The following is a 24,941-nucleotide window of genomic DNA, read 5'->3' as shown; positions in this document are numbered from 1 at the left end:
ATTACCATAATATTACCTCCCTACTGTGTTGGAAAAGTGATAATGGAACCTCTTTATCCCCTTACATGTGTGATTCTGTCACAGTTTTGGGGACATTAGTGGAGAGTAAAATCACAAGTTGCCTAACCCAACCTCGACTGATTCTCAATTTCATCGTCAATTTCAAAATAGTATCCAATCCATCCATCTTTCTACCACTGTATCCTCCACATACAGGGGGAGACAAACAACCACCCAGTGAAATTTCTCGTCATTATGTTGAAATATTTGTCCCACAAACACACGCACACACGCAATCTCATCCCAGGTGATGTCACAAATTAACCTGTATTGATTCTAATCTCCCGGGTAATCCGCAGCAGCAGCAGCTGCACACAAATCACATTATTCAGACGGATTTAGCTGGGAAACCAGAGCATCCGGTGGGGCCCACGCGCTCATCACCAATCAATGTGTTCACTGAGCACATTAGCGGGAGGATATCTCGTCCAAACTCGTCATAGACTGTGCTACAATTAAACCAAAAGTGGAAGTCTCTGCCCGCGCCGCGTGTCGCCCGAGACGTTATCATTGATTTCTGGTGAAACCTGATCACCTGGTTTGTGCACTGTGTGTTCCAGTAACAGGGACATGATCTGGTTCCCATAAACAGTGAAGATGCTGAGGAGATTTTGTACAGGACTCACTTCATGACCTCATGATTAGCGGAAATAGTTTGTCCACTCCCAGTAAAGGTCACACAGAGAACCTGTGTTTGTAGGAGCCAGGTCAGCGTTTCTCAACTGATTCCACTGTTTATAAAAGGGCCAAATAATGTCCTGTGACTAAGTGCTTTTGCAGTTATTTACAATTTACTGCATGTTAATATCGAACACCAGACTGTGTGTGTTAAATTTGAAACGTAAACAGTATAACACACATTTAAAGTAACATTTGTTTGAGTTTTTTATCTCAATGTCCAAAAATAGCCCAAAAAATGGAAACTATTTACAGGCGTTTTTTTCCAACTCTCTCCTCTCTGAGATTTAAACTGTCACATAATTATTCCTTCATTCATTCATCTTCTCCTGCTTTGTCCTCCACATGAGGGTTGCGGGTCACAGGGTCCATAAAGACAAACAAGCATTCACTCTCACACTTACATCTACCACATGATCCACATAACATCGCCATAACTTAACTCTCTGATGTGTTTGGAGGTTTTGAGACAATAAAGACCCTTTTCCACTATGGTCCCAGCTTGCCTCGCCTCGCCTCGCCACGGCATGACGCAGCACGGTTTAAATAAATAGTACCTACTCAAAGTGGGCGGAGTCATCACTGCAGGGCTGAGGGAAACTGTGGTGACTTTGTTTTATACGCGACACACACACACACACACACAAGTGACTAGTGACTTTACTCCAGACTCCTGTAGTTGTTGGAGATTAACCCACATTTTTAGGATTGTTAAGTAGTTTTAACAGTTCGGCGATGTTCGGCTTGATTCTTGTGTCACTCATGCCTCTTCCTGTGACGGCATTCTGACCAATCAGTGGCTGGTAGTCTGGTGGCGTCACGCATAGCATCACCTCAGCTCACTTGGTACTAAAAACAAATACCTGGTACCAGGTACTACGCTAGTGGAACGCAACTTAACCGTGCCGTGCCGAGGCGAGGCGAGGCAAGCCGGTGGAAACACGCCATAAATTCACTCTCTCACTCATCTTCGACCGCTTAATCCCAGCTGACATAGGGCGAAGGGTGGGGTACATCCACAACAAAGCATAAGAGGACAAAACGTGGAAGGAAAACACATTAGAGAATATTTTAAAATATGTTAAAACATAACGTACTATTATTATTTGCTATTGTGGGGGAACCATTACATTCATCTGAAGACCAGTTGTTGGGCCATCCAGACACCTCGGGTTCTGAACCAGCACAATAAAGCATGAAAATGAAACCCTGATGAAAACTTAAGAGTCGATACGCGCCGGATTGTTTGTTTGCATTTATCCTCAAGACATGCATTCATAATTAAACGACCTGAAGACGGAGTGCCTTCGTTTGTCTACTCAGACTTCTGGTATATTATTTTTTATCCTGATCAAAGTTGGAATGTTAAGCTTCAGTATGTTTCACATGCGCATGGCTGAATATGCACTGCTCGCTAATCTCCAAAACACACTCTCAAATTCAGAAGCAACCATTTCCCTGTCGTCGAAAACCTCGTAGAGAGGGGGAGCAAGTTATGCCGAGTTAATTGGGTTGAAAGAGGAATGGTGGGAGTGCGTTATATAATCACGAAGCACTTATTAGAACAGGATAAAGTTAAATTGCAACACACATGAGGCAGAGAGCGACGGAGCCACGAGTCAGTGCTCTGCTCCTGTGAGGCCAATTAACACTCTGCTGCTCTCAGTGCCGCCGAACATTAAATATTGATCCCTCCATCACTGTTCACATTAATTTGTGTCTTCTGGGGGGGAATTCTTAATCTCATTCAGCCTTCGCTCTCTTCATCTTTGTCCACCCCTACGGCTCGGGAGTAAATCATAGCATCAACACAACACTGCCGCCTCACAATTAACAGCATGAGTGAGATAAGTGATGATTTAGTGAGCCAATGTGGACTGGACCTGGAAACCGAGGGAGGATTGTGATTATTTTTAAATAAAGGGTACATTTTTATTTCCCTTTCATTAGGCAGACAGTATAAAAGTATTTACTGCATCGCCAGTCTAATAAAAGGGGAAATGTCAGTCAATGGACAAGGAAAAAAAAAAGAATATTTAGGAGGAGAAGGTACAATTACTGTAAGGTTATGATTATTTTTGATTTTTGTAAGAGAAAGTAAATGCTATAAATGACATTTCTTCATAAGATGCTTCATTTGTATTCATATGTATAACAAATTGTTAATTCAAAAAGACCTGTTGATATTTAAATTTTGAGAGCCTTGGCCTCAAAACAGTCACGTCCATGGAGAACATGCCAGTGCTCACGGCTACAAAAAGATGTGTCACACCTATAGTAAATCACCTGTCATTATACAGTACCACCACCATGTGGTCATAACCCATTAATACATGTTTTTTTAAAAAAAAGAAAAACTGAGGTAACAGCTCCTTTTATTTTCAAAATCTTTTTTTTTTTTTAACACTGCAAATGATATTTGAATCCCATCAGAATCGGCAGGAGAGAAAAGAGACATATTTACACACACAAGGGTAGATTTACAGATAAAACTTCAACTGCAGTGAGCAAGATTCATCGTGAATTAGGAACACTTGACAGCCGACTGGGATCATTTCTCCAGCAATCCAAGGGCATCGCTTTCGCTTACATTTGAGCCACATGGGAATATGATTTTTCAGTGCAAACATTTGAGTCCCAGTGACTTAAAACACTGCAAACAGACTCTACCTCAAACATCCCACACAGAACATTTGGGATAAATTAAAAAATACCTGAACATTTTAAACGAGGATGAATGAGGTCCACGTTCATCAGGTACAGCTCAAGATTTATAGCAGGCACTGATAATTATACACCTTCCAGCCATCCCATCATTTCTGTGCAGTCCATCCAAGATGCTTATAGATGGATATAAAGAGGGGTTAGATGAGGGAAATGGGTTGAAAATCTCTCTAACTGATATGGAAAAAAAAACACACGCAACAGCGAAAATCAAATCAAATAAATAAATAGCTTTTTACACTCAAGTCAAAGACATTTGGAAGTGCTCGGCTGCAACTACATGTACATCATGAACATATCACGTCATGTGGATTGAAACACACACACACACACACAGCGACCTTTTTAAGGACTCAAATAACTGATTTCCCTTCATGTGGAAAGCCACAGCATTATCCCTAACTTTAACCATAACTAGTAAATCCCTAACCCTAACCCTTCACCTAAACACAGTTCAAATCTCAGCCCTGAACTTCAACCAGTTCCTCAGAAATAAGGTTTAGCCTCATTAAGACCAGGTTTTGAGTCTCCATGAGGACTACTGGTCCAGGAAAGGTCAGTGTTTATGCCAGAAAATGTCATAAAGACACACACATACACTTGTTTTTATATCTTAGTGAGGACACATCCCTAACGTTAAGACCCTAAAACCAGGTCTTAACCCTGGCACAGACCAAATGTCCTCGGCACACGCACAGACTTCAGGAACAGATGCTACCACAACATGTGTACGTCATAATCCACGACTATACAAGGTGCTTGGTTCGAACAACATGATTATATGATTATGATATAATTCATTATGATTCTAATTATAATCAGCCTGTCGTCAAAGATTTGAATAAATTGATTTGAATTAGTAATTAAAACTAAACCTGTGGAAAAGTCACAAAGCCTTTATTTTGGCTAATGCAGATTTAAAACTATGCAAAAATCTAATTTATCTATCTAGTTGATTTGTTTCGGTTTATTTTTCACATTAATAACAAGATATGTGTTTTGCATGGAATCATGTTGAATCTAGTTTCATTAAAAAGCAGGGTTTTTTTCACCTTTAAAACTATTGCACAGGTCATTAGGTTAAATATTCAGAGCACAATTTTTGCATTTCATGAATAAAAACCCTGCGGGGGAGAAAACGAGAGCTGAAGTTCTATGAGTAGGAGCTCGGGAAATCCCAGAGAGCACGCTGCTGCTGACAGGACAAACACTGCAAAGTCTAACGCGCCTGTGTGTGTGTGTGTGTGAGCCGGAGCATACTGAAACCAGAAACCCAGCTGACTGCTGACAACACACCCTGACAAAAAGGCAAACAGTGTTTACCTCACTGTGAAGTAGCCACTGTGTGAACACAGATTTTAATCTGGATGTAACAGCTATTCTGTCAAGGCAAAGGGAAGGTTCTACTGCGGAGTTTAGGGGGTTTTTACGCTAGGGACACACTGCTAGATTTTTGCCCGATTTTACCCACGATTCACAGTGGGGCAGAGTCTGCACTAGACCTCCATTCATTGGAGGTCACCCCCTTATCTTTAAACCTTAACCTAACCACAATTCAAATGTCAGCCCTAAACTCAACCAGTTCTTCAGAAATGCGGGTCTGACCAGTCTAGGAGGACCAGTCCTGACATGGCCAGTGGTTATACCAGGAAAGGTCCATTAAAAGACATCAAATACACGCACACACACGCACACCTTAAATGGCCGAGGGAGCGAAGACACAACACATCGCGCGGGACAGAATCACGCTGCTGGTGAACGAAAGAAAAGGAGCGGAACAGGTGCAACAGTTGGTGAGAAGAAGCAAAAACATTTCACCAAAACTGTGTGTTGAGTCCGTGGTGTCTCGCTTTGAACTGAAGAGAGGAATGTTGAAAGCACAGCAGAGACTCCTGGATCAGTTAAATCCAGATTTTTATTATGTTTTGTCACATTTCTGAAAGGTGCCGTGCACTCTGGTCCGTGGAGCGTGAGCGCAGACTTCACAGTCCACTCTGCGTTTGGTCCATCTTGACGCACAATAATCAGTACAACAGAGTTATTTTCCAGTCGGGGGGGGGCCCAACACTTTGAGCTTCCATTCACAGATTGATTTTGATTGGTTGGAGGTCAGTGGACGCTGCTCACATGCTGGCCCACGTTGTGATTAGCGCAAATCAGATGTCAGTGGACTCCGTCCTCCAGGGAACCTTTAACTTCCCAAACTTTCACTGTGCGGTCACTGTTGAAAAAGAAAATCAGGAGAAAGTTTGAAAGTGGTCAAAAAAATCACTGCTGGGAAAAAAAAAGAAAAAGAAATCACATTTCCTTTCTGGAAATGAGTTTGTTTGTTAGAATCACAGCACAGCAACATTACATGAGCTCAAATGAGCATGGACTGTCACTCACTCTGAGGCAGTGAACAGTTGGCTGTTGTTGGTGGCCAGGCCGTTGATGGGACTGTCGTGTCCCCGCACCTCGCCCAGCGACGCAAGGGAGTTGGCGTGCCAGAGGCGCAGCAGCCCTCCTCTGCATCCGCTGACCAGCACCGGGGAGCCCGGCACCACTCCCAGAGCGCTGACCCAGTCTGCCTGAGCACTGGCCGACTGCTGGATGAAAGCAGCTGACCGTTAGTTTGAGCAGATTTGAGATATTTGTATATCAAGAGTTTTATTTTTAAGCCTTGAACCTTTTGAGCCATGAAGGTCCTGTGTGTTAAATTGAGGTGAAATTGGCAATAAAGTAAGATAAAAATTATCATACTTACTTGATTGTATGAATTGTAGTTTTTCATCAGCCCACAATGAGCCATTTATATTAATACGCACACATAAATGTCCCACCAGCTAAACACTGAACCTATTTGATTCACTGCTGCATGTCAGCTACAGGTGGAGACTGAAAGTCAAAATGTGTCAGGAGCAGCAGCAGGGGGAATCAAAGGAGACAAGGACATTTCAACCTTTTCAACTTCCCCTGGCCTCACCTTTCTTCTCTTCTGCTCGAGACATTTTAAGGTTTGATAACATTCAGCATTTCTGACCCATAGCTGCAGCTCGCTGTGGTTCATTAACCTCGGTGTGAGTTTGTGACCCACAAATACAATCTTAAATTGTGAATATGCTGGTGGTTACATCAGTGAAGCTTCCATGATCTCTGGTTACATGTCATGGTCATTGTAGGACTTTATATACAGTTATCCATGTCTTACTTATTGTTACTTTAATCCTTGAAATCAGAGGGGGAAAAAAAGCTTGTGTGTGACTGTGGACCCTAAAGCTCCAGTATCAGTTTACCTGTAGCAGCTGTTTACTGGCTAAATCCCACTTTTTGATGTAATAGTCTCTGGAGCCGCTGTAGAAAACCTCTCCATGCACAGCTATGGACTCCACGCTGTCCTGATGCGTGGGCTCAAACGCGTGGATGGAGCTGATGCTGCCCTGAGCACCTTCTGCCACCTCAAACATCTGGAAAACGAGAGTGCACATGGTGTAACTTAATGCATACACCAAAGGAAGAAGGTAAACACCGCTGTGTGGTGTGTATTTGTGTGTGTCTTACTTTAATGTGATGGTCTTTGGAGCCAGTGAGGACGACGTCTTGTCCATTACCTAACTTATCAACAGTCAGACACATGACAGGCCCCAAATGGCCGGTGAGCTTCCCCGTAGACACAAACCTGAAGAAAATAAACAACAACTGTGTTCTGTCTGTCTCTCTGAAATCGCTCACCCACTCATCCGTGTCTGAACTTACTTGCGCAGATCCCACATGCGCACATAATTGCCAGCGGCAGCGTACAGGAAGGAGCCGGCAGGGTTGAGCGAGATCTGGTTGATCTGGCTCTCTCCTGGTGGGATGGATAAACTCCTGGCTGAGGAACAGGTGTCGCCTGAACCCACCTGCCCTGATGACCTGACACACACACAGACAGGTGGAACAGGTCACACATTTGAGAGGGGACTCTTCGTAAGGTTGAGCTTTGTGAATGTCAGTGTCTGGGGGTGGCGCTCTTACGTAAGCGTGCGAATACACTTGGCAGAATCTCGGATGTCCCAGACTTTGATGTAAGCAGTGGAGACTGTGAAGACGAGACTAGAGGTGTACCTACATCAACCAAGACATTAGAAAACAGACAAAATAATTGATCAACATTACATTTAATCGTAATAATGTAATGCAGAATACTACCTCTACCACTCGTACCTGACTGAAACAACACTGCTGGGATGATCTGCTAAAGACATGATCTCCTGACCCGTCACTAAGTTCCAGACTTTACACGTACGGTCTGAAAACACACACGGGCAAACACACACTTGTTCAAAACAGCCGATCATTCAGTCTGAGTATTTTGAAAGTTGAAAACAAGCTCGGCTTTTGACCTTTAGATCCTGTGAAAAGCAGATCATCAGTGGCGTCCACACAGAGAACAGGCTTCGTGTGGCCCTCCGCTACGTAGACACACTGGAGTTTGGAGGCGCGGCTGTTTTTAGGCGACGTCACAGGGTTGATCACACCTCTACAATGAAATGACCCGATAAATTTTGCTTCAATTTATGTTTCCATCACAGACCCAATCATAACTTTAACTTTGTTAATTTGTAGAGAAGTGACATTAAGTATATTCATATTACAGCTGTAATATAATATTAAATATCATAATGAACAGCAAAATTCCCACACTTTGCACAGGAAGTGGGTAACTGGGTTTCATCAGTTAATCCCAAATATATTTTAGATTTAGACAGACTATATTGCAGACTAGGGTCCATCATTTACAAAAAGGACAGACAACACAAAAAGAAATAAAAGCAATCCCACAATAAAAAGGCCCATAACGAGGCGAAATTATGTCAGAAGGCAGTTATAGCAGCATTTCCAAAGCTGATACATTAGAACTGAACTGATGAAGTCATCATCAGACCTAACTCACTTAATTTAAGCAAGCCCAGTTGCCTACAGATAAGTCCTGAAGACGACTGAGAACCTTCACAGATCTCATTATCAACAACAAAAATCAACCACAAGTAAAAAAAAAAACTAAACAAAATAACCAGTGAAATGTATTAATAATAATGATAGATGTAATAATACCTGTGGCCTTCAAATACAGATGACTCCTCCAACCTGTCAGAATAAATCAAGATTAACATCAGAGGCACCTCTGTGAAGAATGTCTTTGCTAATATTAATTCTTACAATAAAAATTCATGAAAGTGAAGCACAACGGAGAGTGAAGTTATTAGGATTTAACGTGACGGATTTCATGACATGCCATTAGAAACTTGATGTCATCCGGAAGTAAAGCAAAGATAAAGACAGGGGGATGAATATCTGCAACAAGCTTTTACTGCAACTCATGCAGCAGCTGTCAAGACGATTCAGTGTCGACTGATGATGATGTGATCAAAGTGTTGTAAACAACGTCGATGGACATTTTGACTCACGGCGATTTGTAGTCGCTGCCTTTTGTTTTGGCCTCTGCTGCGCTGACAGGTGACGTGTGCGTCGGTGCTGGGGTCTGTGTCGTCGTCGTCGCAGCGGGTGCTTTGTCTTGTGTCTTTCTTCGGTTGAGGGGCGAGCGCTCCAGTTGCCTCCTCTCTGTCCCAGTGGGTGACCTGCATCCAGACCTGTAGCCAGATTATAGTAGATTACAGTAATGTAGCGCAGAAGAAAAAATAGGGAGGTGCTCAGAGCTGAGATGAATCACCCTGATCCTCACACCAAAAAAAGTATCATTTGGAATTGGGATTTTATTCTATCAGGTTAAAAAGGAGAAATATAGAGTGTCATTCTCACAGTCTACATCTAAATTAATAATAAAAAAATCACTAAATACTGTATATTTTATCATTCTGTGTGTTATTTTTCTATTGGAAAAACATTTTATGAATATTGTATTATTATTATGTTGTCTGTCTGTAACCCTGTTGAATGTGCTGCTGTCTGTCTTGGCTAGGTGCCTCTTGTAAAAGAGCTATTTAATCAAAATGAGGCTTTTTAGGTTGAATAGAAATAAAATTGTTCAAAAACACTTGTTCAATGTGGAGAAATACTGCCATTAGCACTTACATGCCAGCTGGCCTCGCAGACAGTGCAGGTGGAGTGTGCTCGCGGTCAGGCGCTTGTACAACAATGTGACCCTGCATGTCGACCGGCCCCTCCAGACGCTCTGAGAGGGGCAGCATGGCGGGCGAGAACTCTCCAGTGGGGGAAACATGGGTCAGATCCCCACTGCTTGCGTACAGCAGCTCCATCTGCGTGGTGGTTCGCCTGCGAGCCTGAGGGGTAAAGAAACATCAGATGACTCACAGCTGGTAATTATTCCAAATCCTAAAAATAGCAACTCTGTTGAAAAAACATTTGCATTAAATTGCTTGCACTGTTGCTAAAGTGCGGACAAACACATGGAGGAAACTAGAAAAAAAACAATACCTTACTCCTTGGTCTGGATTCACCACATAACTTCATCAGATCTGATGCAAGTGAGCTGAAACATAGTCAGGACAAGTAACTAAACACATGAATACAACATCATTCTCTTTAACTTCAGGTTTAATTACAGCAGTTCTTACGTAACTGAGCTGTAATTAAGATCCATTTAAACCTGTGATTTTAACTTTTAACTAAACTTCTGCCACTAATTCTGCCCCACCTGAAAGAAGGAATTTAGGTGTTTAGTTCAAAATCACTAAAGGTTACACAGTGTGACTTTAACCCTGACTGTGATGCGTGTAAACACAAGGGCCAGATTGTATGAACTACACTCGTGTTTTTCCTGCGATGGCATGAGCAGATTATTTTGAAAGTTAGACGTGACACAGAGCTGCCTCCCCTTTTCTTTCTTTTTTTCTTACAAGATGATTTAATTATGGTGAATGTATAACGCAGCAGTTTATAACATATGTGAGTCTGTTTTTACCTGCCCTCTGCAGCTGGACTGGGTGTAGACTCATCACTACTGCTGTCATCTCCATTTTCTGCACCAGACACACATACACACACACACACAGAATTATTTGCCATTATCCATTCTGAAACAGTGCAGCAAAGAACAACTAGAGAAAGGACAAACAGTAAAAACCTCCGCCAAGGCTGCTAATTTTTTTATTACATGATTTTTTTGGAGTTGGGGATTTAAATGTCCTTTTAATGTGTTTCAAAAGTTAGACGACGGAAAAGAAACAGAAGAATTTCTCTCATCCTCCGGCCATCTGCCTGTCTCACAAGGTTAACAAATGTTGTTGTTGTTGTTGTTTTTAATCCTGAATCTGGATTTATATCTCTGACACAATCCAGTCATCTCCTCCTTGGGCCATGACCACCATCAGAAGGACATTTCATCAAAATCCACCCTCTGAGTTTTGAAACAGACAAACGTGTCCTAAAACATAACCCCCTTGGCAGAGGTAACAGTCGATAACAAGGTCACTGGGTTTACAGTAGTTTAGATCAATGGGGCAGTTGGGAGTCGTTAGTGTTAGACCACAGCTGGAGGCTACAGCGTCTCAAATCAGATACTTCAGTCAGTTCACTCACACAGTACACGTACAGGCGCACAGAGCAGTGTTGTTGTCCACTCCCCTAATATGAGGAGCACAACACAGGGTCTTCTAATTAACTATTACAGCCACCTTTACTACTCTTTACATGTTCTCATACATGTTTGGGTGAATCCACTGATTCACTTCAAACACAGCGTTTTTGCTTTGTGTAAAAAAGGAGGAAAGAGACACAAGCACAAGAGTGTGGACGCACATAATCAGGCCTGCTGTTCAGGTTTATTCACGACAACTTGATTAAACGGGACAAACTAGCAGACGATAACAAGGAAGACGACACGTCACATGCACGTCACTGCAGAGCTATTGTGACCGGTTAGTTTGTTTATTTATGAGAGACTGGAGGCTGATGCACACTACAAGATTTCTGAATCGAGCGAAGCGTTTTTCTTCATCTGCTCGGGATGAGCATCGAGAGTTGAGTATTGCCGGAAATTAGTAAAAGAACAAATTACATTTTTACTCTTGAGTACAGTAAATGTGATGCTTTGAAATGAAGACTTTGTTGTGGAATGAGAGCCTGATGATTTCTTTGGTTGGCTGGTAAAAATAAACCTTTATCAGACAGTTCTTTACCGAAAAAACAATGCAGAGGAAAAAAGTGATTTACAATCCAAAAATTGTTTTGCATTTTTACAGAAAGAGGATTTATGTTCAACTTCTAAATTCATGTTCTACATGTATAGGTTGTATTTGTGTTTTCTTTTTTATTCAAGGTTATCTATTGTAAAGTTTATGGTTAAACTATTATCATTACGACATTTCTTTGTCATATGGGTTTGATAGTGACATCTTAGGAATCACTCCAAGAAATGTTTTATTTCCACATATCAGTATCAGCATCAGTCCCCAAAAATCAATATGGGTCCAGTTGTACACGATTTAACCGAGATCAAAATGTGCTTTCATGATCAAATGGCTTTTCATCTTGTATCTCCATAGATGCCGGGAGTAAATTTAGTGGAAATGTTGTGGTGTGCATGTGCCACGCTCTGGCATTGTTCCACTTCCTCTGTATGTCATACTCACCTGGTGACAGGTAACCTAACTCTGAGTTAACACCAACACAACAGAAGAAACAAACAGAAATCAAATGAAAAATCAAACCCAGGAATTAAATTAGAGGGCTGTTTTTTTATTATAATTTTTTATAGTTTATTCAAAAAAAAATTCTGTTGTCTCTAATGAAGAGCACTTAGAATGTTTTTAAGAGGCAAAGTGTCAACTCAATTTGCACAAACAGGGAAGAAAGTAAAAAGGCCTGCATAATGATGAAAGAAATGATGCCTCACTGGGTGACTGTGATTGTGCTTGACATGCTCGGAGCAGTATGGATTTCATTAGTGTTCCCTACCTTGCAGAGCGCTGCCCAGCAGAGCGTCCAGCTCTGGGTTGATTTCAGCTTTCTCCTTTAGCATGTGGAAGAGCAGCTGGTTCTGGGTGGCACTGTTGATCTCCGTCTGCTTCAACCTGCCCTCCATAACCTTCAGCTGGGAATCCTTCTGTGCTGCCTGCAGACCCTGACCACACACACACACAGACAGACAGACAGACTGGTCGTCAGTGCTGTTGTAGAATGGATAGATCATATTTAACTGCTTGTATATCCATACGTCACAAAGGCTCTGTGTCCTTTAAGTTATGTCATTTGAACTACTTCCGCTCCTTCATTTTGTTCAGTGTTCAGTGTGTCCTCCTCCTGTGTGCTTTCCACTGCTCTGAACAACATTTCCTCACTGGACCAATTAGGTTTCATCAAATCTAATCTCATCTAATCTAATTGAAACTTAATTTAATCAAGTCATTCCATTTAGGGAGAGTCTCACTGAATTTAATCTTTTAAATGAGCCATGTCTTTGAAGGATGAACCCACAGCAGCCTGCAATAAACCTCCAATTCGGAGGCTATAACCATGCTGAGAGACAAGGGGAGAGGGATGAAGAAGGAGGAGAAGGAGGAAAGAGAAGAAGGCAGTAATGCAACGTTACAGATGCCAAAGAAGAGGGAGAAAATATAAATCATCATTTTTAAGTTACTAATTAACCTGTGTTTTTGCTCGTTGTGGGTTTGCATGTGTCTACAATTCTTTTACTACATTTTCAAAGATTATGAAGAAAATGAAGAGCACCATTCGCTGTTGTTTCTCCATTCCTCCACACATTCCTTCTCCTGCCCACTGTGTCCATAGGTTTGTTTCCAGTGTAGCAAAATTGTATTATATCTAAATGCTCTCTGTCACACCTGTTATCAACCTGCAAACTTTTCACCTCACTCAAGACTTTTACCAGATTCATAGTTTCAATTCAGGTGTTTTTATGAATAAAAGACAGGCTGATGGAAACACATCTACAGCGAGTCATGAAGATAAAAGTGAAGCTTTGTCAGATTAAATATGTTGTCACTGTGGAGGAGAACTAAGGTGCATTAATAAACAGTAAGAAACACTAAAAACATCGATTCAGTAAGAGGAGTATTTCTTACCTTATTGATGGCCAGAGTCATGAAATGGTCCAGAAGAAAGCGAGCCTCTGATAAGTTACAGGAGCTGATCACGGCAACAACGTCCACTGTGTCGCCTTCCTCCTGTTTCCCACAATAATAACACAAGCACCTTTAATTGTCACCGTTGAGACAATATATTCATTTGTGGTGTCACATGTGCAATATGTAAGAGAACACATTGTTGGGAAAATGTGCTTTGCTGCCAAAGGCTAGAAGAGAAGATTGATACACACAGAAGGCGACCACATTATGGTGGACTGGACTCAAAGACAACATAATTCACATGTCAACACCTCAAATTAGTTGTAAACAATCCCTACGATGTCAATATGTCAGCATAAACTGGTTCTCTCCTCTATGATATATGAATACGACACACCTCTCAATGTATGCGCTTACATCTACTTTTATAAAAGATTGAAGGTTATTTTCTATGTAGATGCAGCAGAGCTTTCCCTAGGCAAGGCAAGTTTATTTATATAGCACATTTCAATAACCATGCATTTCAAAGTGCTTGAAAATAAAACCAAATAGAAATACAGCAGCAACAGCAGTTATAAAAGGCATAATAAACAAAATAAAAACATTTAAATAGAGAGGTTTTAAAGCAAGTGACTGAAGGTAAGGCTCAGTTTAGACAATTAACTCATCTTTGTCTTTGTTTAGCTGTAGAAAATTCTGACACATGCACTTGTTAATTTGCTCATTGCAGTCACTAAGCACTTGTATTGGGCTTTAGTTGTCAGGTGATGTGGTGATTTAAATTTGCGTGTTGTCTGCATAGTTATGGTTACATCTTTTGTGGAAGCATGTAAATGATAAACCCAAGAACTGAGCCTTGGGGAACTCCACTAGTCATTTCTATCTGCTCGGATCTGTGATTGCCAATAGACACAAAGTTATCCCTGTCCAATCGGTATGATAGCATGACAACTACAACTACTCCTACAATACGAGTAATTAATTTGATTCCTGACGTCCTGACCTTGGCTTCCTCCATCTGCATGATGTTGGCCTGACAGTCAGCAATGCTGTCATTAATGTAGTCGATGTTGGCGCCCAGAGACTCCAGCTCCTCGTTCAGTGAGGTCAGGGAGCGGTCAGCGTCTGCACCGTCAACTGCCGTCTTCTCCCTCTTTCTGGACACTCGCTCCCTCCGTTTAGTCAGATCCTCACGTTGCTGTGATGGTGGTAAAAGGAGAAGGAGAGAAACAGGAGGATAAAAAACTGAGTCATCTTTTTTTCCAGGAAAGAAAATAAAACCCCACAGATTTTCATTACTTATGCATTGTGTTAGAGGGTTTCACCTTCAGCAGTCGGTTCATATCAGTCTCCATGTTAGAGATGGTCATCCTCTGCATGATGATGTCAGTGATGCGTCTCTCCAGTGACTGCCATTTGGCCCTGGCTGATTTATTGAGGTAGATACTTCCCATCCGCACTAGGGAACTCCTTAGGTTAGGAGGAAAACATTGCTCTTTTAGAAATAGAAATGTTTAAATTCACATTTAACTGCCTTTCAAACACCACTGCACACAGACATGTAACATAAGTCATATGCACTCATACCTGGCTCCATTGGTCTGTGATACTCCGGGGGTCTGCAGCCTGCCAGGTGTGGCTCGATGTGACGGCTCTTGCACAGGTTCAGGTAAGCTCACCTTCCTGTTTACCTTCCCAGCCAAAGGCCTCACCTGTCGCCTCAGAGCAGTTACCTAACACAGTTCATAAAAGAGATAGGAATGAGCCACAATAGCAGTCTTCTGAGGGTCCAACTTCAAAAAATACATTAGCCATCAAGGACAATATGACACCGTACCGTATTAGAATTGAAAAAATATAAAAATCAGTGAGTAATGATACACCAAAGAGTGATCATATTTTAAAAAATAAAATAAAAGACACAAAAACAACTCCAAGACGGACCAAATCTGGATTTCAGTGACTTCTTGAAGGTGACAAATCTATCTTTAATATTTTTGATTAACTGGTAACTCATTCAACGCAGAAGAACGTCTACAGAGTACTGTTCACATCATCGTTAGTTTGTGGCCAAGTTGTTACCAGTTGAACCAGCACTTGAATCACCACAATCTACAGTTGCCTATGAACCTCACCTACATTAGTGTAGAATAAACAACTTGTCTAACTAATCTGGCTGCAGATGCAGAACATTTCTTAGAATAACAATGTCCCACAGAAAGAGAATCATTTCCGTACCTCTTGGTTCTTCCTGCGCAGAATCAACTCCTGTTGTCTCTTCTGGGCCTCCAGCTGCTTTACTTGATGCTGGAAAGCAAGATATATATGAAAAAAGGAAACTAATACATACTCTGGTGTTTAATTTTTTTGATTCTGTACAATAACCAGAAAACTGTTACGTATTTTAATCACAAACTGTATTCCTGCTGTTTAATATTATTTCATTTCTTAGTTATTCTACTTTGAGTTTTGACATTTTTAAATGTCTTCATCATTATTATTTTAGCTAGTATGCTCTATTGGGTGTGCTTTTCAGAGAGGACCCTGTGGTTTTCTTTTTTTTTTTGTAATTATTTGTGTGAAATAAATAAATGTGTGGTTTTGAGGCTGTGATATTTTCTAGATATCAAAGATTCAAACACAAAAAGTTAAAAATGTAATTTGTGACACAATTATAACTGAAATGAGTTCTAAGAGAGACAGAAATGATTCTCTGTGAGTGTTTCCAGCCCTCAGACCTCGGCTCTGCGCTGATCTTTCTTCAGTGTGGCAATCTCTCTGTTCCTCCTGCACTCAGTGGCCCTGTTCCTCTCCTGCTGCTCCTTCATCTGACGCATTAGTGCCACCTGGTGGGTAAAGCACAAGAAGGCAGGGGATTAAATCAGCACTGCAACAAGGCAACCAATGTCTGTCTATATCGGAAAAACAAACATACCTTGGTTTTCTTCATCTCAGTCACATCCTGCTGGAGTTTCTTGAGCTGTTTCTCATACTGTGACTGGCTCTTCAGCAGGCGAGCGTGCTCCTTCTGTGCTGACTGGAGCTTTTGCAGTTCTTTGTTCATGGAGCTCAGCTTCTTCTCATACTCAGCTTTGATCCTCTTGGCCTTCTCCTCGGTTCCTGACTCCACTGATCCTGAAGAAGATCAATCAAGAAAAGGTGTTTTTTTATCAGCCAAAAGAGATGGAGCAGGTTTTCTTCATCCTCTGTGGCTGAGCAGGCATGAACATATTTCTTACCCATGTTGTGCAGCACCTTGTCCCTCTCCAGCTGCGTGTCTTTGATCTTGTTCTGCAGCATCATCAGCTTCTGTTCGTACTGCTGTTTGAGCGTGTGTAGACGCCGCTGGCTGTTCTCCAGCTCGTCTATCAGCTTCTGCTTGATGGCGATCTCACAAGTGATGTTGGCTAAATCAGCCTGGACGTTCTCTGCACACAACCGGTTAGATCCTGATGATTTTTAATCCTTTTACTATCTATGAACTCTATGCTCTCTTTTCTTCCTGTTATAATAATATTAAAATAATGTTTTAACAAGGTATTAACAAGGCTGTGCATCAAACGTTACCTTTCTCCTCCAGTTCCTCAGAGTCGGACTCATCAGACGTCTCTTCTGCCGCCATGTCGGAATCCTCCTCCTCTTCTGCTTCCTCGCCTTCCTCGTGATCGCTGCCATCCTGTTGATATAAAAGTACACACAAGGTGAAGAGAGTGAAATAAACAATGTTCAGTGTTTATTTCACTGTCTGAGGAAAAAAAAAAACGCCTATAAAAAACAACTTTAAAGCCACCTACTGCTTCTGCCTCCTCATTTACTCGCTCCTGCTCATTGTCAGGCACTTCTTCTTTGACGACGCTGAAGGAGAAACAAACATTTCCAGCTTTCACACAGCAAGTCAAATCTGGATGAACAGCATTTTTATCATAATAACAGAAATGGATAAATTACACATGCAAATGATTAAATTTGTCAATGGCTCAGAAGCACTGTGATTGCATAGAGGGGAGAATTAATGATACATAGGGAAGGATAAAAGGATTAAATGATCATGAGTCACACACATTATTGATCATATTCCAAACTAATATCATATAAGATTAGCTGCCACACACTACTAAGATAAGTTGACCAGATACTACAAAATGTAATCTTAAAAACAAGATTTAAAAAGATGATATTTTCTGTATATTCCCCCCTAAATGACTACCCCATTTTTCATCCCTTTTCGTACATAATCAATCTATCTGATCAATATCTTGCAGTGTGCAGTGAACAGGGCAATCAGCAAGAATAGAGGGTTAAGAGGAAAATGTAAGTTCTTAATTATGAGATCTGGCTCTCTCCGGGAGTGTAAACCACCTAGCAGTGCAAAAAGTTAAAGGTTAGTTGTTTTGGGAAGAATCAGCAGAAATCCTTTCAGTCACTTGGTGCATTTCAGCCAAAACTCAAAAAGACAAACTGCACAGGCTGGGTCAAACCAGCTTGGTAACTGAGTAGGTTTCAGACTGTGTATTTATTTTGATCCAATCCAGATGGGACGTAGCAGACCTGGCAGATTCAACGTCTTGGTGGTGATGCTCATCGTATCGTCTTAGCCTTGAAAGAGGGGCGGGAACAGGAGTGAGGAGGGTGAGGCGGTATGGAGGAGAGGAGGAGGTAGAGAGGAAAGACGTGGCAATGGAGCAAGTGAGGGAATATTGCAAGATAGGAGAAATACAGTGAGTGAGATAAAGACAATGAGTGCACAGACGTTTACAAATGCAGCCGGTTCAAATGACGGCACCTGATTGAAGACGACAAAGACAGGTTTGACCAAAGAAATGATGCCAAAAAACTGTTCATAATCATAAATCATAAATCATAAACTGTATATGAAAATGAGATGGAAATGTTCTGGTTGTAAAAAAGAAAAGTCCCATATTGAAGGGTTAAGATTTGCAAATTTGACCTATGCATGTCGTTTTTTGAAACCTGACGGTCACAGAAATCAGCTACAACCAAGCTTCTCCTGTAATTTATCTATCTATTCTCCTCTCTTGAAGAAGACCTGAACTTCTCAGGAAAATGTTTACTAATGTTATAACTCAAGTGAGAAGTAGAAGCTCATTTTCCCCATTGACTTCCATTCAAACAAAGCTTTTTTTTGCAATCTGCAATATTGCCCCCTGGTGGCTACTAAATAATTTGTTACTTCCTGGTTATGTAAACGGAAAGACGACTTTTAGTATACCTTTTCTTCTTCTTCCTCTCAATCTTCTTCAGTTTCTCCAAGTCCTTCTTGGCCATATTGATGACGTCGCTGGCCTCGTTTTCAGGGGCGAGCAGGGCGGGCGAGAAGGAGCCGGGTCCCGCGTAGAGCGACGAGCGAGTGGAAGCTCGAGAAAGGCTCTTCCTGAGGTTCTCGTTCACGGCCTCGCTTTCAAAAAGTTTAGCCCTGAGAGAGGAGAAGGGAACATTAACATTAACAACTACGTACATTTCATGTTTGGATTTTGTTTTAATCTTGACTGTGCTATATGTAGAAGGTTATATTCAAATATAAAAATATCCATAAAAATATATATAAATAATGTGAAATCTTGTTGAAATACAAACCTGAGCTCCTCAATTTCTTTGATATAGTTCTGAATCATGTTTCCAATTTCTTCATTACCTTCACCTGTAAACAAAAGCATCACTTTAGATTTCATATGCGCTTAGCACAAATTATGAGCATGCAAGACCTTGAATAAAACAAACACACACATAAACTCACCAAAAGCAGCTGAATATATAATGAGGTCATAAGTGCAACTAGATGCAATAATGGCACTAATTATACACTGTTAATGTGATTAAAAAGTAATAATAATATCCAGTTACTAAGAATATGCATTGACACTAAGTGTCGCATAAAACTGTCTATAGAACCCAAAAGATTTTATAATAATAAAAGGTGCACATGTGATGCTGTTCTATACTTTACACTATTACTACTGTTGAAAATGCTCCACCTGCTCTGGCCAGAGTCTGGTTGGCCTGGTCACTGAGGATCTGAGTCAGTCTGGCTCTCTGTGCGTCGATGGTCTCCTGCATGGCCTTCACTCTCACCCTCAGGTGGTTGTTCTCCATCTGCAGCATCGAGTTCTCATGGACCAAGTCGTTGATACCCTCCACCCCATCTTCACCCACCATTCGCTTTCCCTGAAAAATCCACACAATACAATTAATAACATATTACATTTCCTCCCCCTTTTACAGTGTGTGTGTGTTTGTGTGTGTGTGCATACCGTCTTGTACTCCATCAGCTCCATCTGCAGCCGGGCTATTTCTGTCCTCAGAGCGCTGATCTGCTGGCTGGCTCGGTCTTGGTTCACCATCACCTTGTTCTTGATGTTCCGTGCTCGGTTGGCGTACTTTAAGGTGTTCAAGGTCTCCATGAAGTCGCGGTCTGACGGGCTGATGCAGGCGATCATCACAGTTTGACTACAGAACATAGGGATGAGGAACAATGGATTATTATTTCATCTATCTATTTGTTCTCTGTTTACACAGACAGTTATCACTATGCTCTTGTTCTTCTTTAACACCACAGACCTGTTGCCACCGAGGGAGTCCTGTAACAGCCGTGTTAGTTTGGAGTCTCTGTAAGGCACGTGTGAGGAGCGTTTACTTCTGTCTCCTAAAGCACTGATGACATTTCCCAGGGCAAGCTGATAAAACAGAGGACAGAAAAGGCAGAGAGAGTCAGATGACTTTTTTCAAAATGGCAGGATAAACATCATGGAGAAAGAGTCCATATAGTGCAAACCTCTGCTGCAATGTCAATAAACTCCAAAAGCATAATTCAGTCGCAATCTAAATGACTACATTCCCAGTAAAATCTGTTCTTAATGTTTCAAGTTATGCTACTCACAAACAGAAAAATGCCAGCAATGTAATTTACGGTCGGGCCATGTGGGGGCTCTCATGTTCCAGAAAAAGAAGAAAAAAATAAATCTTCATAGGAAATGCAAATGCCAGAGATGGAAGTAAATCACACAAGTCAAGTCCCTGTTTCAACTCAAGCAAGTTACAAGTCAAGTCGTATTGATATAGAAGATAATAATATAACATAATTTCATGGATATTCCACATTTAAATGGAAGGAAATTGTAATTTACGAGGAATAGTTATGTTTGAAACTATAAAAGCGAGAACAAATACTAAATGTAGATGTGTGTCAGTTTTGGGGGTGAAGTTATGGAACAAGCAGTCTCAATGATGAAGTTAAATTGTGTAAAACTCTCTTTGGGTTCAAAACAGTTTACAATGAGAAGTTTTCTCAGATATTCTTGTTTCTTGTTTTTTTTTACCTAGTGTTGTACAGGATAGGCAAAAATAAGCCACATGGTTCAGCCTATTCCTTTTTTCACTTATTGGCATAATTGTGTTAACATTTTTATATGAATGTAACCAAAATAAAGATATTCATTCATTCAAATGTTAAAAAAAAAAAGTTTTAAAAAGACATTCATTTTAAAACTGCTAGAGTTTTATCTGTAACAGAAACACTGTAATACTGCTTCACTGTAAGGACTGCTTCATGGTCCCATACAATAATTAACATAAATAAAATGAAAATAAATAAAACTACAGAGCCTAAAATGTAAAGAATACTGACATTAGGCTTACATTAAACCAATATCAGTCTCAAAAAAAGGCACGTTCCGTGCACTTATCATAAACAGCTTTTGACTTATCAAGACGTTAGCGTTAGCTTAAAATAGCAACCAACTGACTTCCTGTTTGGTGTCGCTTGGTTGCCAGGTTTGACAAACTTAACTCTCTGATAGTTTAACATAGAATAAAATAAAATAAAGAAAAGACAATGCCAGCACAGTTACTCTTTATCAGCTCAGAATAAGGTAAAGCTCTCAGTTTGCTCACCAGCCCACAGTTGATGGAGATTCCCTCTTTGGCTCGCTCTCCTGTGGCTCCAGTTCTCTTTAGTCTCTCTGAACCAGCCAGGTCCACAAAGTGGAATTTAGCAGTCAATGTCTCAAACTCATTAATCTCTGAGTTGTTGGCTAAACGGTTGTCTGTTGCGTTATCCTGCAAGTGGAAAAAAAAACAGTAGTAAATGCATATTATACTGATAATTTAAATGTTATATTATGAAACTGCACATGTGATCAGTAACATGCTCACGTCATTTTCTGGAGAGCAAACTCGAACTTGGCACAGGTGGATTGTGAAGATGGCGTGTGAGCGTGAACTCTGGACGTTCATCTGGGTGCTGGCGGTCGTACGAGACAGAGCGCCGAGTTTTAGACACTGAATCATCTGTTGGATGGGGAAAGTATGTACGGTAAAGTATGTATTTTCAATGTTTGGTGAATGTTTTAGTTTGAATTTGTAGATAAAAAGGAAATTCATCCCCATATAATAAACAAAGTCTGAAGCGAACACAAAACTAGTCAATTATACACAAAAATTTGGACTTTGTGAAAAAAGATATTTCAAAAATGGAGAAACAATATACTGTCACTGGATAAAAAATAGATCTGGCTATAATCAGCTTTCGTGAGAATTAAATTAAATTAAATCCAAATACAATAACTTTTGTATCTGTGATTTTACGTGTTTCTTTATGTATTTCTGGGTTTATCATTTATTCGATATAAAACAATCCCTTTTTATTGGATGAAAACATGTAAAACTGCCGCATGTAAGTGGCTACAGTGAGTAGCAGCTGAAGTCATCCTAATATTGTTAGAATAATAGTAAAAGTGGCAAAAAATTAGGTTTCATAGCACTGACAGTTTTGCTGGTGATAATTCTTGCTACAGTATGGTTATGTTATAATACGGAACACATATGGTGTTGGTGCAAAATAAAACTTTGCTGCGCTAAAGCCGACCTCAGCTGCAGAGGTCACAGTGCGTGTCGTGACTCCCACGGTGTAGATGCCTCCGTTGGCGTCCTCGTGGATCTTGATATTGGACTTCTGTTTCCGGGTCTCGATGTCCCGTGTTGAGTCGAACAAGTCCAGCACCTCCTCATTGTACAGCTGGAGACGTAAGTTAAGAGAGGAGACACAACATTGGTAACACAGACAGTTGTGAAAGACTGCAGGAATAGTCAATAACGGATGCATCATCAATGCCGTTCACTGTCATCACTTCTCTGCCTCGTCTTCTCCTCCGCAGCTGCTTCCTCAGCAGCTGTTAGCAGCTTGTCAGTTAAAAATAAAGGCGGGAGCTGGTCACTGAGACAGACTAATGACAGTTTAATGGCTGTAGAGTCATCTGGACACTTTAACAACCTGGACCCTTCACCCTCTGCTGAACTGTGACCTTGTGCTGTCTGCGAGTTCTGCATACATTTCTCTGGATGTTTATGTTGAGACTGTGTGCTCATAAATGGACCTCATTCCCAGTTTTAAGTGCCATTTTCTCTGCCTCCATGTGTCATGATAAGTGTGTTTCTGCACCTCCAGGAACTGTGCGTTGATCTTGAACTCGGGAACTGGTTTGCCCTGCTCCGTGGCGGCCTGTCTCCGCTCTTCGATGCCTCTGAACAGGTGTTTGACGGCGCGGGGAATGATACCCAGCTCATCCTCTCCAATGTTGACGTCAAAGCCGGTTCCCATGGTGTAGGTCTTCCCCGAACCCGTCTGGACACAGAAGTAAAAGAGAGTCAGCAGTTGTTTTTCCTCAAGGAGAAAAAGCGTATTCTCGCAACAGTTTTTGACGTTTCTCTTTAAAAATCACCATTGGCTTATTAATCTTTATCAATGGGATGATTATTACCTATTCATTAGAGATGGCTCAATACCACTTTTTTGAGTTCAACACAGTAACACTGACGTATCTACTAATATTGTTATCAGTAGGGCTGAACAATTAATCGAGATTTTATCAAAATCGCAATACGGCCTACTGCAATTTTCAAATCGCAGGAGGCACACTAATTCTTTAAGCCAAAATGTGTGTCAAAATTATCTCACATTATCACTGCATCAAACATTTTGATCCAGTGATTTTGACCAGTATCAATACTGAACATCCCTACTACTTATGTATTTGCAGATATTGTAAAGTACTCTATAAATAAACATTTACTGATTATTTAAGTTTACACATGTTTATCCTGGCACTTGATATACTAAAAAGTGCATTATATACTTTATTTAAGTATATAAGTTTATTTGATAAAGTTTAGTTTTTGATGACCTGTTTCATGTATTTAATATTTATTTCATACATTTCTTTTGCAGACAGGAGGGGACTGTCAGTGTTGTTCGATAAATGTTTTGTTTAGTTGTGATTTTTCATTTGTTAATATTAAACTGTTTTATTTGATCCGATAAAGGAAAATAGAATACTGGTCAAACATATCTGCAAAAAAAAAAAACAATCAGTCAACCTCTAAATCCAGCTCTTATCATTTGTGTCATTAGCAACATATAATCTGTGTTTGTGTTCGTTTAATCTGTGTTATGTTCTTGTGCTAAAGTGAATGAGGATGTAGAAGGAAAAAAAAAAGCTCATGTCATAAAGGAAGGCGAAGGGGTGCAGTTTAGGGGGGGGTCATTTAGTCACTATGGTGACCACACCATGAGAAAACCAAGAATGTAACATTGAACTCAAACTTGCACAGTGACCCTTCTCCTCTCAGCTGAAATGTCTGTGAGACACTCAGGCAGGAGTGTGTGTGAGTGTGTGAGTCAAAGGTAACTATGTATGCAGATGATAAAAACTTTGCAATTAAACCAAAACATCATTAAATAATGGCCTTAACTGAAGATCTGGCTAAATTCTCTAGATATATATCAGGGCTAAAACATTGAAAAAATAAAACCTCCCATTAATCCACCAATCAAATGATACGTAAAATACAAGGCAAAATACTATCGTAAAAAGTTAATTTTTACAACAAACTTAAAAATAGAAACAATCCTATGTCCCACAAGAAGCAAGTAAACGCATGTTTTTTTGTATTTTTCTTCTTGGGATGTCAAATTTGTTATAACATCTCACAAACGATGTCGAGATGTGTGTGTTTTAAGCAGTGATTAACACTGAATTAAGCTTTTGCTAGGTTTTATATAATCTTCACATAGTGCTTACTCTCCTCCACCAGTCCATAAAGTAAGGGTTGGTAACTGGCCTCTGTTCAGTAAAAAAATAAGCTAAAAGAGAAGAAGATAAATTCTCTTCACAACACCCTTGAAAAGGCCAAAATCCCTTCAGTCAAGAATAACAATAAAAGTACATCTGGTCTGATGTAACATAACTTGATTTAGATCTCAGTTGTCCATATGTGAATAACAATAATGTTTTTATTATTCCTCAGTACAGAAGTGCAGAGATGTGAGCAGGCATTTCAAGTTTCATACTTTCTCTCAAATATTCTGTAGTCAGAGTTGTAGCTCTGCGCTCTGGTATGAGGTGATGCAATCTGTTCAGCCTCTGAGTTGATTGGGTA

General features: G+C 40.6%; 1 protein-coding gene across 3 annotated transcripts in view; it reads right to left on the bottom strand.

Moving 5' to 3' along the window:
• Positions 1 to 5,359: 5,359 nt before the first annotated feature.
• Positions 5,360 to 24,941, bottom strand: part of LOC122766565 (kinesin-like protein KIF21A) — a 36,528-nt gene continuing 16,946 nt past the window's right edge. Inside the window, exons 3-36 of one of the 3 annotated variants that reach the window (XM_044021533.1) lie at positions 22,945 to 23,127; positions 22,372 to 22,521; positions 21,660 to 21,794; positions 21,399 to 21,563; positions 20,067 to 20,182; positions 19,760 to 19,955; positions 19,484 to 19,673; positions 19,086 to 19,149; positions 18,721 to 18,924; positions 18,039 to 18,086; positions 17,285 to 17,345; positions 17,058 to 17,166; positions 16,730 to 16,918; positions 16,426 to 16,625; positions 16,229 to 16,336; positions 15,729 to 15,797; positions 15,078 to 15,223; positions 14,816 to 14,960; positions 14,494 to 14,688; positions 13,488 to 13,589; positions 12,361 to 12,526; positions 10,367 to 10,424; positions 9,880 to 9,934; positions 9,517 to 9,725; positions 8,892 to 9,074; positions 8,539 to 8,571; positions 7,827 to 7,963; positions 7,648 to 7,732; positions 7,459 to 7,548; positions 7,198 to 7,356; positions 7,003 to 7,120; positions 6,738 to 6,908; positions 5,851 to 6,050; positions 5,360 to 5,683 (exon numbers count right to left, since the gene is read on the bottom strand). In XM_044021533.1, the coding sequence (XP_043877468.1) occupies positions 5,626 to 5,683; positions 5,851 to 6,050; positions 6,738 to 6,908; positions 7,003 to 7,120; positions 7,198 to 7,356; positions 7,459 to 7,548; positions 7,648 to 7,732; positions 7,827 to 7,963; positions 8,539 to 8,571; positions 8,892 to 9,074; positions 9,517 to 9,725; positions 9,880 to 9,934; positions 10,367 to 10,424; positions 12,361 to 12,526; positions 13,488 to 13,589; positions 14,494 to 14,688; positions 14,816 to 14,960; positions 15,078 to 15,223; positions 15,729 to 15,797; positions 16,229 to 16,336; positions 16,426 to 16,625; positions 16,730 to 16,918; positions 17,058 to 17,166; positions 17,285 to 17,345; positions 18,039 to 18,086; positions 18,721 to 18,924; positions 19,086 to 19,149; positions 19,484 to 19,673; positions 19,760 to 19,955; positions 20,067 to 20,182; positions 21,399 to 21,563; positions 21,660 to 21,794; positions 22,372 to 22,521; positions 22,945 to 23,127 (4,497 nt within the window). In that variant the 3' untranslated portion in view covers positions 5,360 to 5,625. The remainder of the gene's footprint in view (positions 5,684 to 5,850; positions 6,051 to 6,737; positions 6,909 to 7,002; positions 7,121 to 7,197; positions 7,357 to 7,458; positions 7,549 to 7,647; positions 7,733 to 7,826; positions 7,964 to 8,538; positions 8,572 to 8,891; positions 9,075 to 9,516; positions 9,726 to 9,879; positions 9,935 to 10,366; positions 10,425 to 12,360; positions 12,527 to 13,487; positions 13,590 to 14,493; positions 14,689 to 14,815; positions 14,961 to 15,077; positions 15,224 to 15,728; positions 15,798 to 16,228; positions 16,337 to 16,425; positions 16,626 to 16,729; positions 16,919 to 17,057; positions 17,167 to 17,284; positions 17,346 to 18,038; positions 18,087 to 18,720; positions 18,925 to 19,085; positions 19,150 to 19,483; positions 19,674 to 19,759; positions 19,956 to 20,066; positions 20,183 to 21,398; positions 21,564 to 21,659; positions 21,795 to 22,371; positions 22,522 to 22,944; positions 23,128 to 24,941) is intronic. The other 2 variants (XM_044021534.1, XM_044021535.1) reach the window with 2 other exon arrangements.

This window comes from Solea senegalensis, linkage group LG3 (genome assembly GCF_019176455.1).
Source record: "Solea senegalensis isolate Sse05_10M linkage group LG3, IFAPA_SoseM_1, whole genome shotgun sequence".
In the NCBI taxonomy this organism is placed as follows: domain Eukaryota; kingdom Metazoa; phylum Chordata; class Actinopteri; order Pleuronectiformes; family Soleidae; genus Solea; species Solea senegalensis.
Note: the sequence above shows the minus strand (reverse complement) of the source record. Positions and strands in the feature narration are given on the sequence as shown.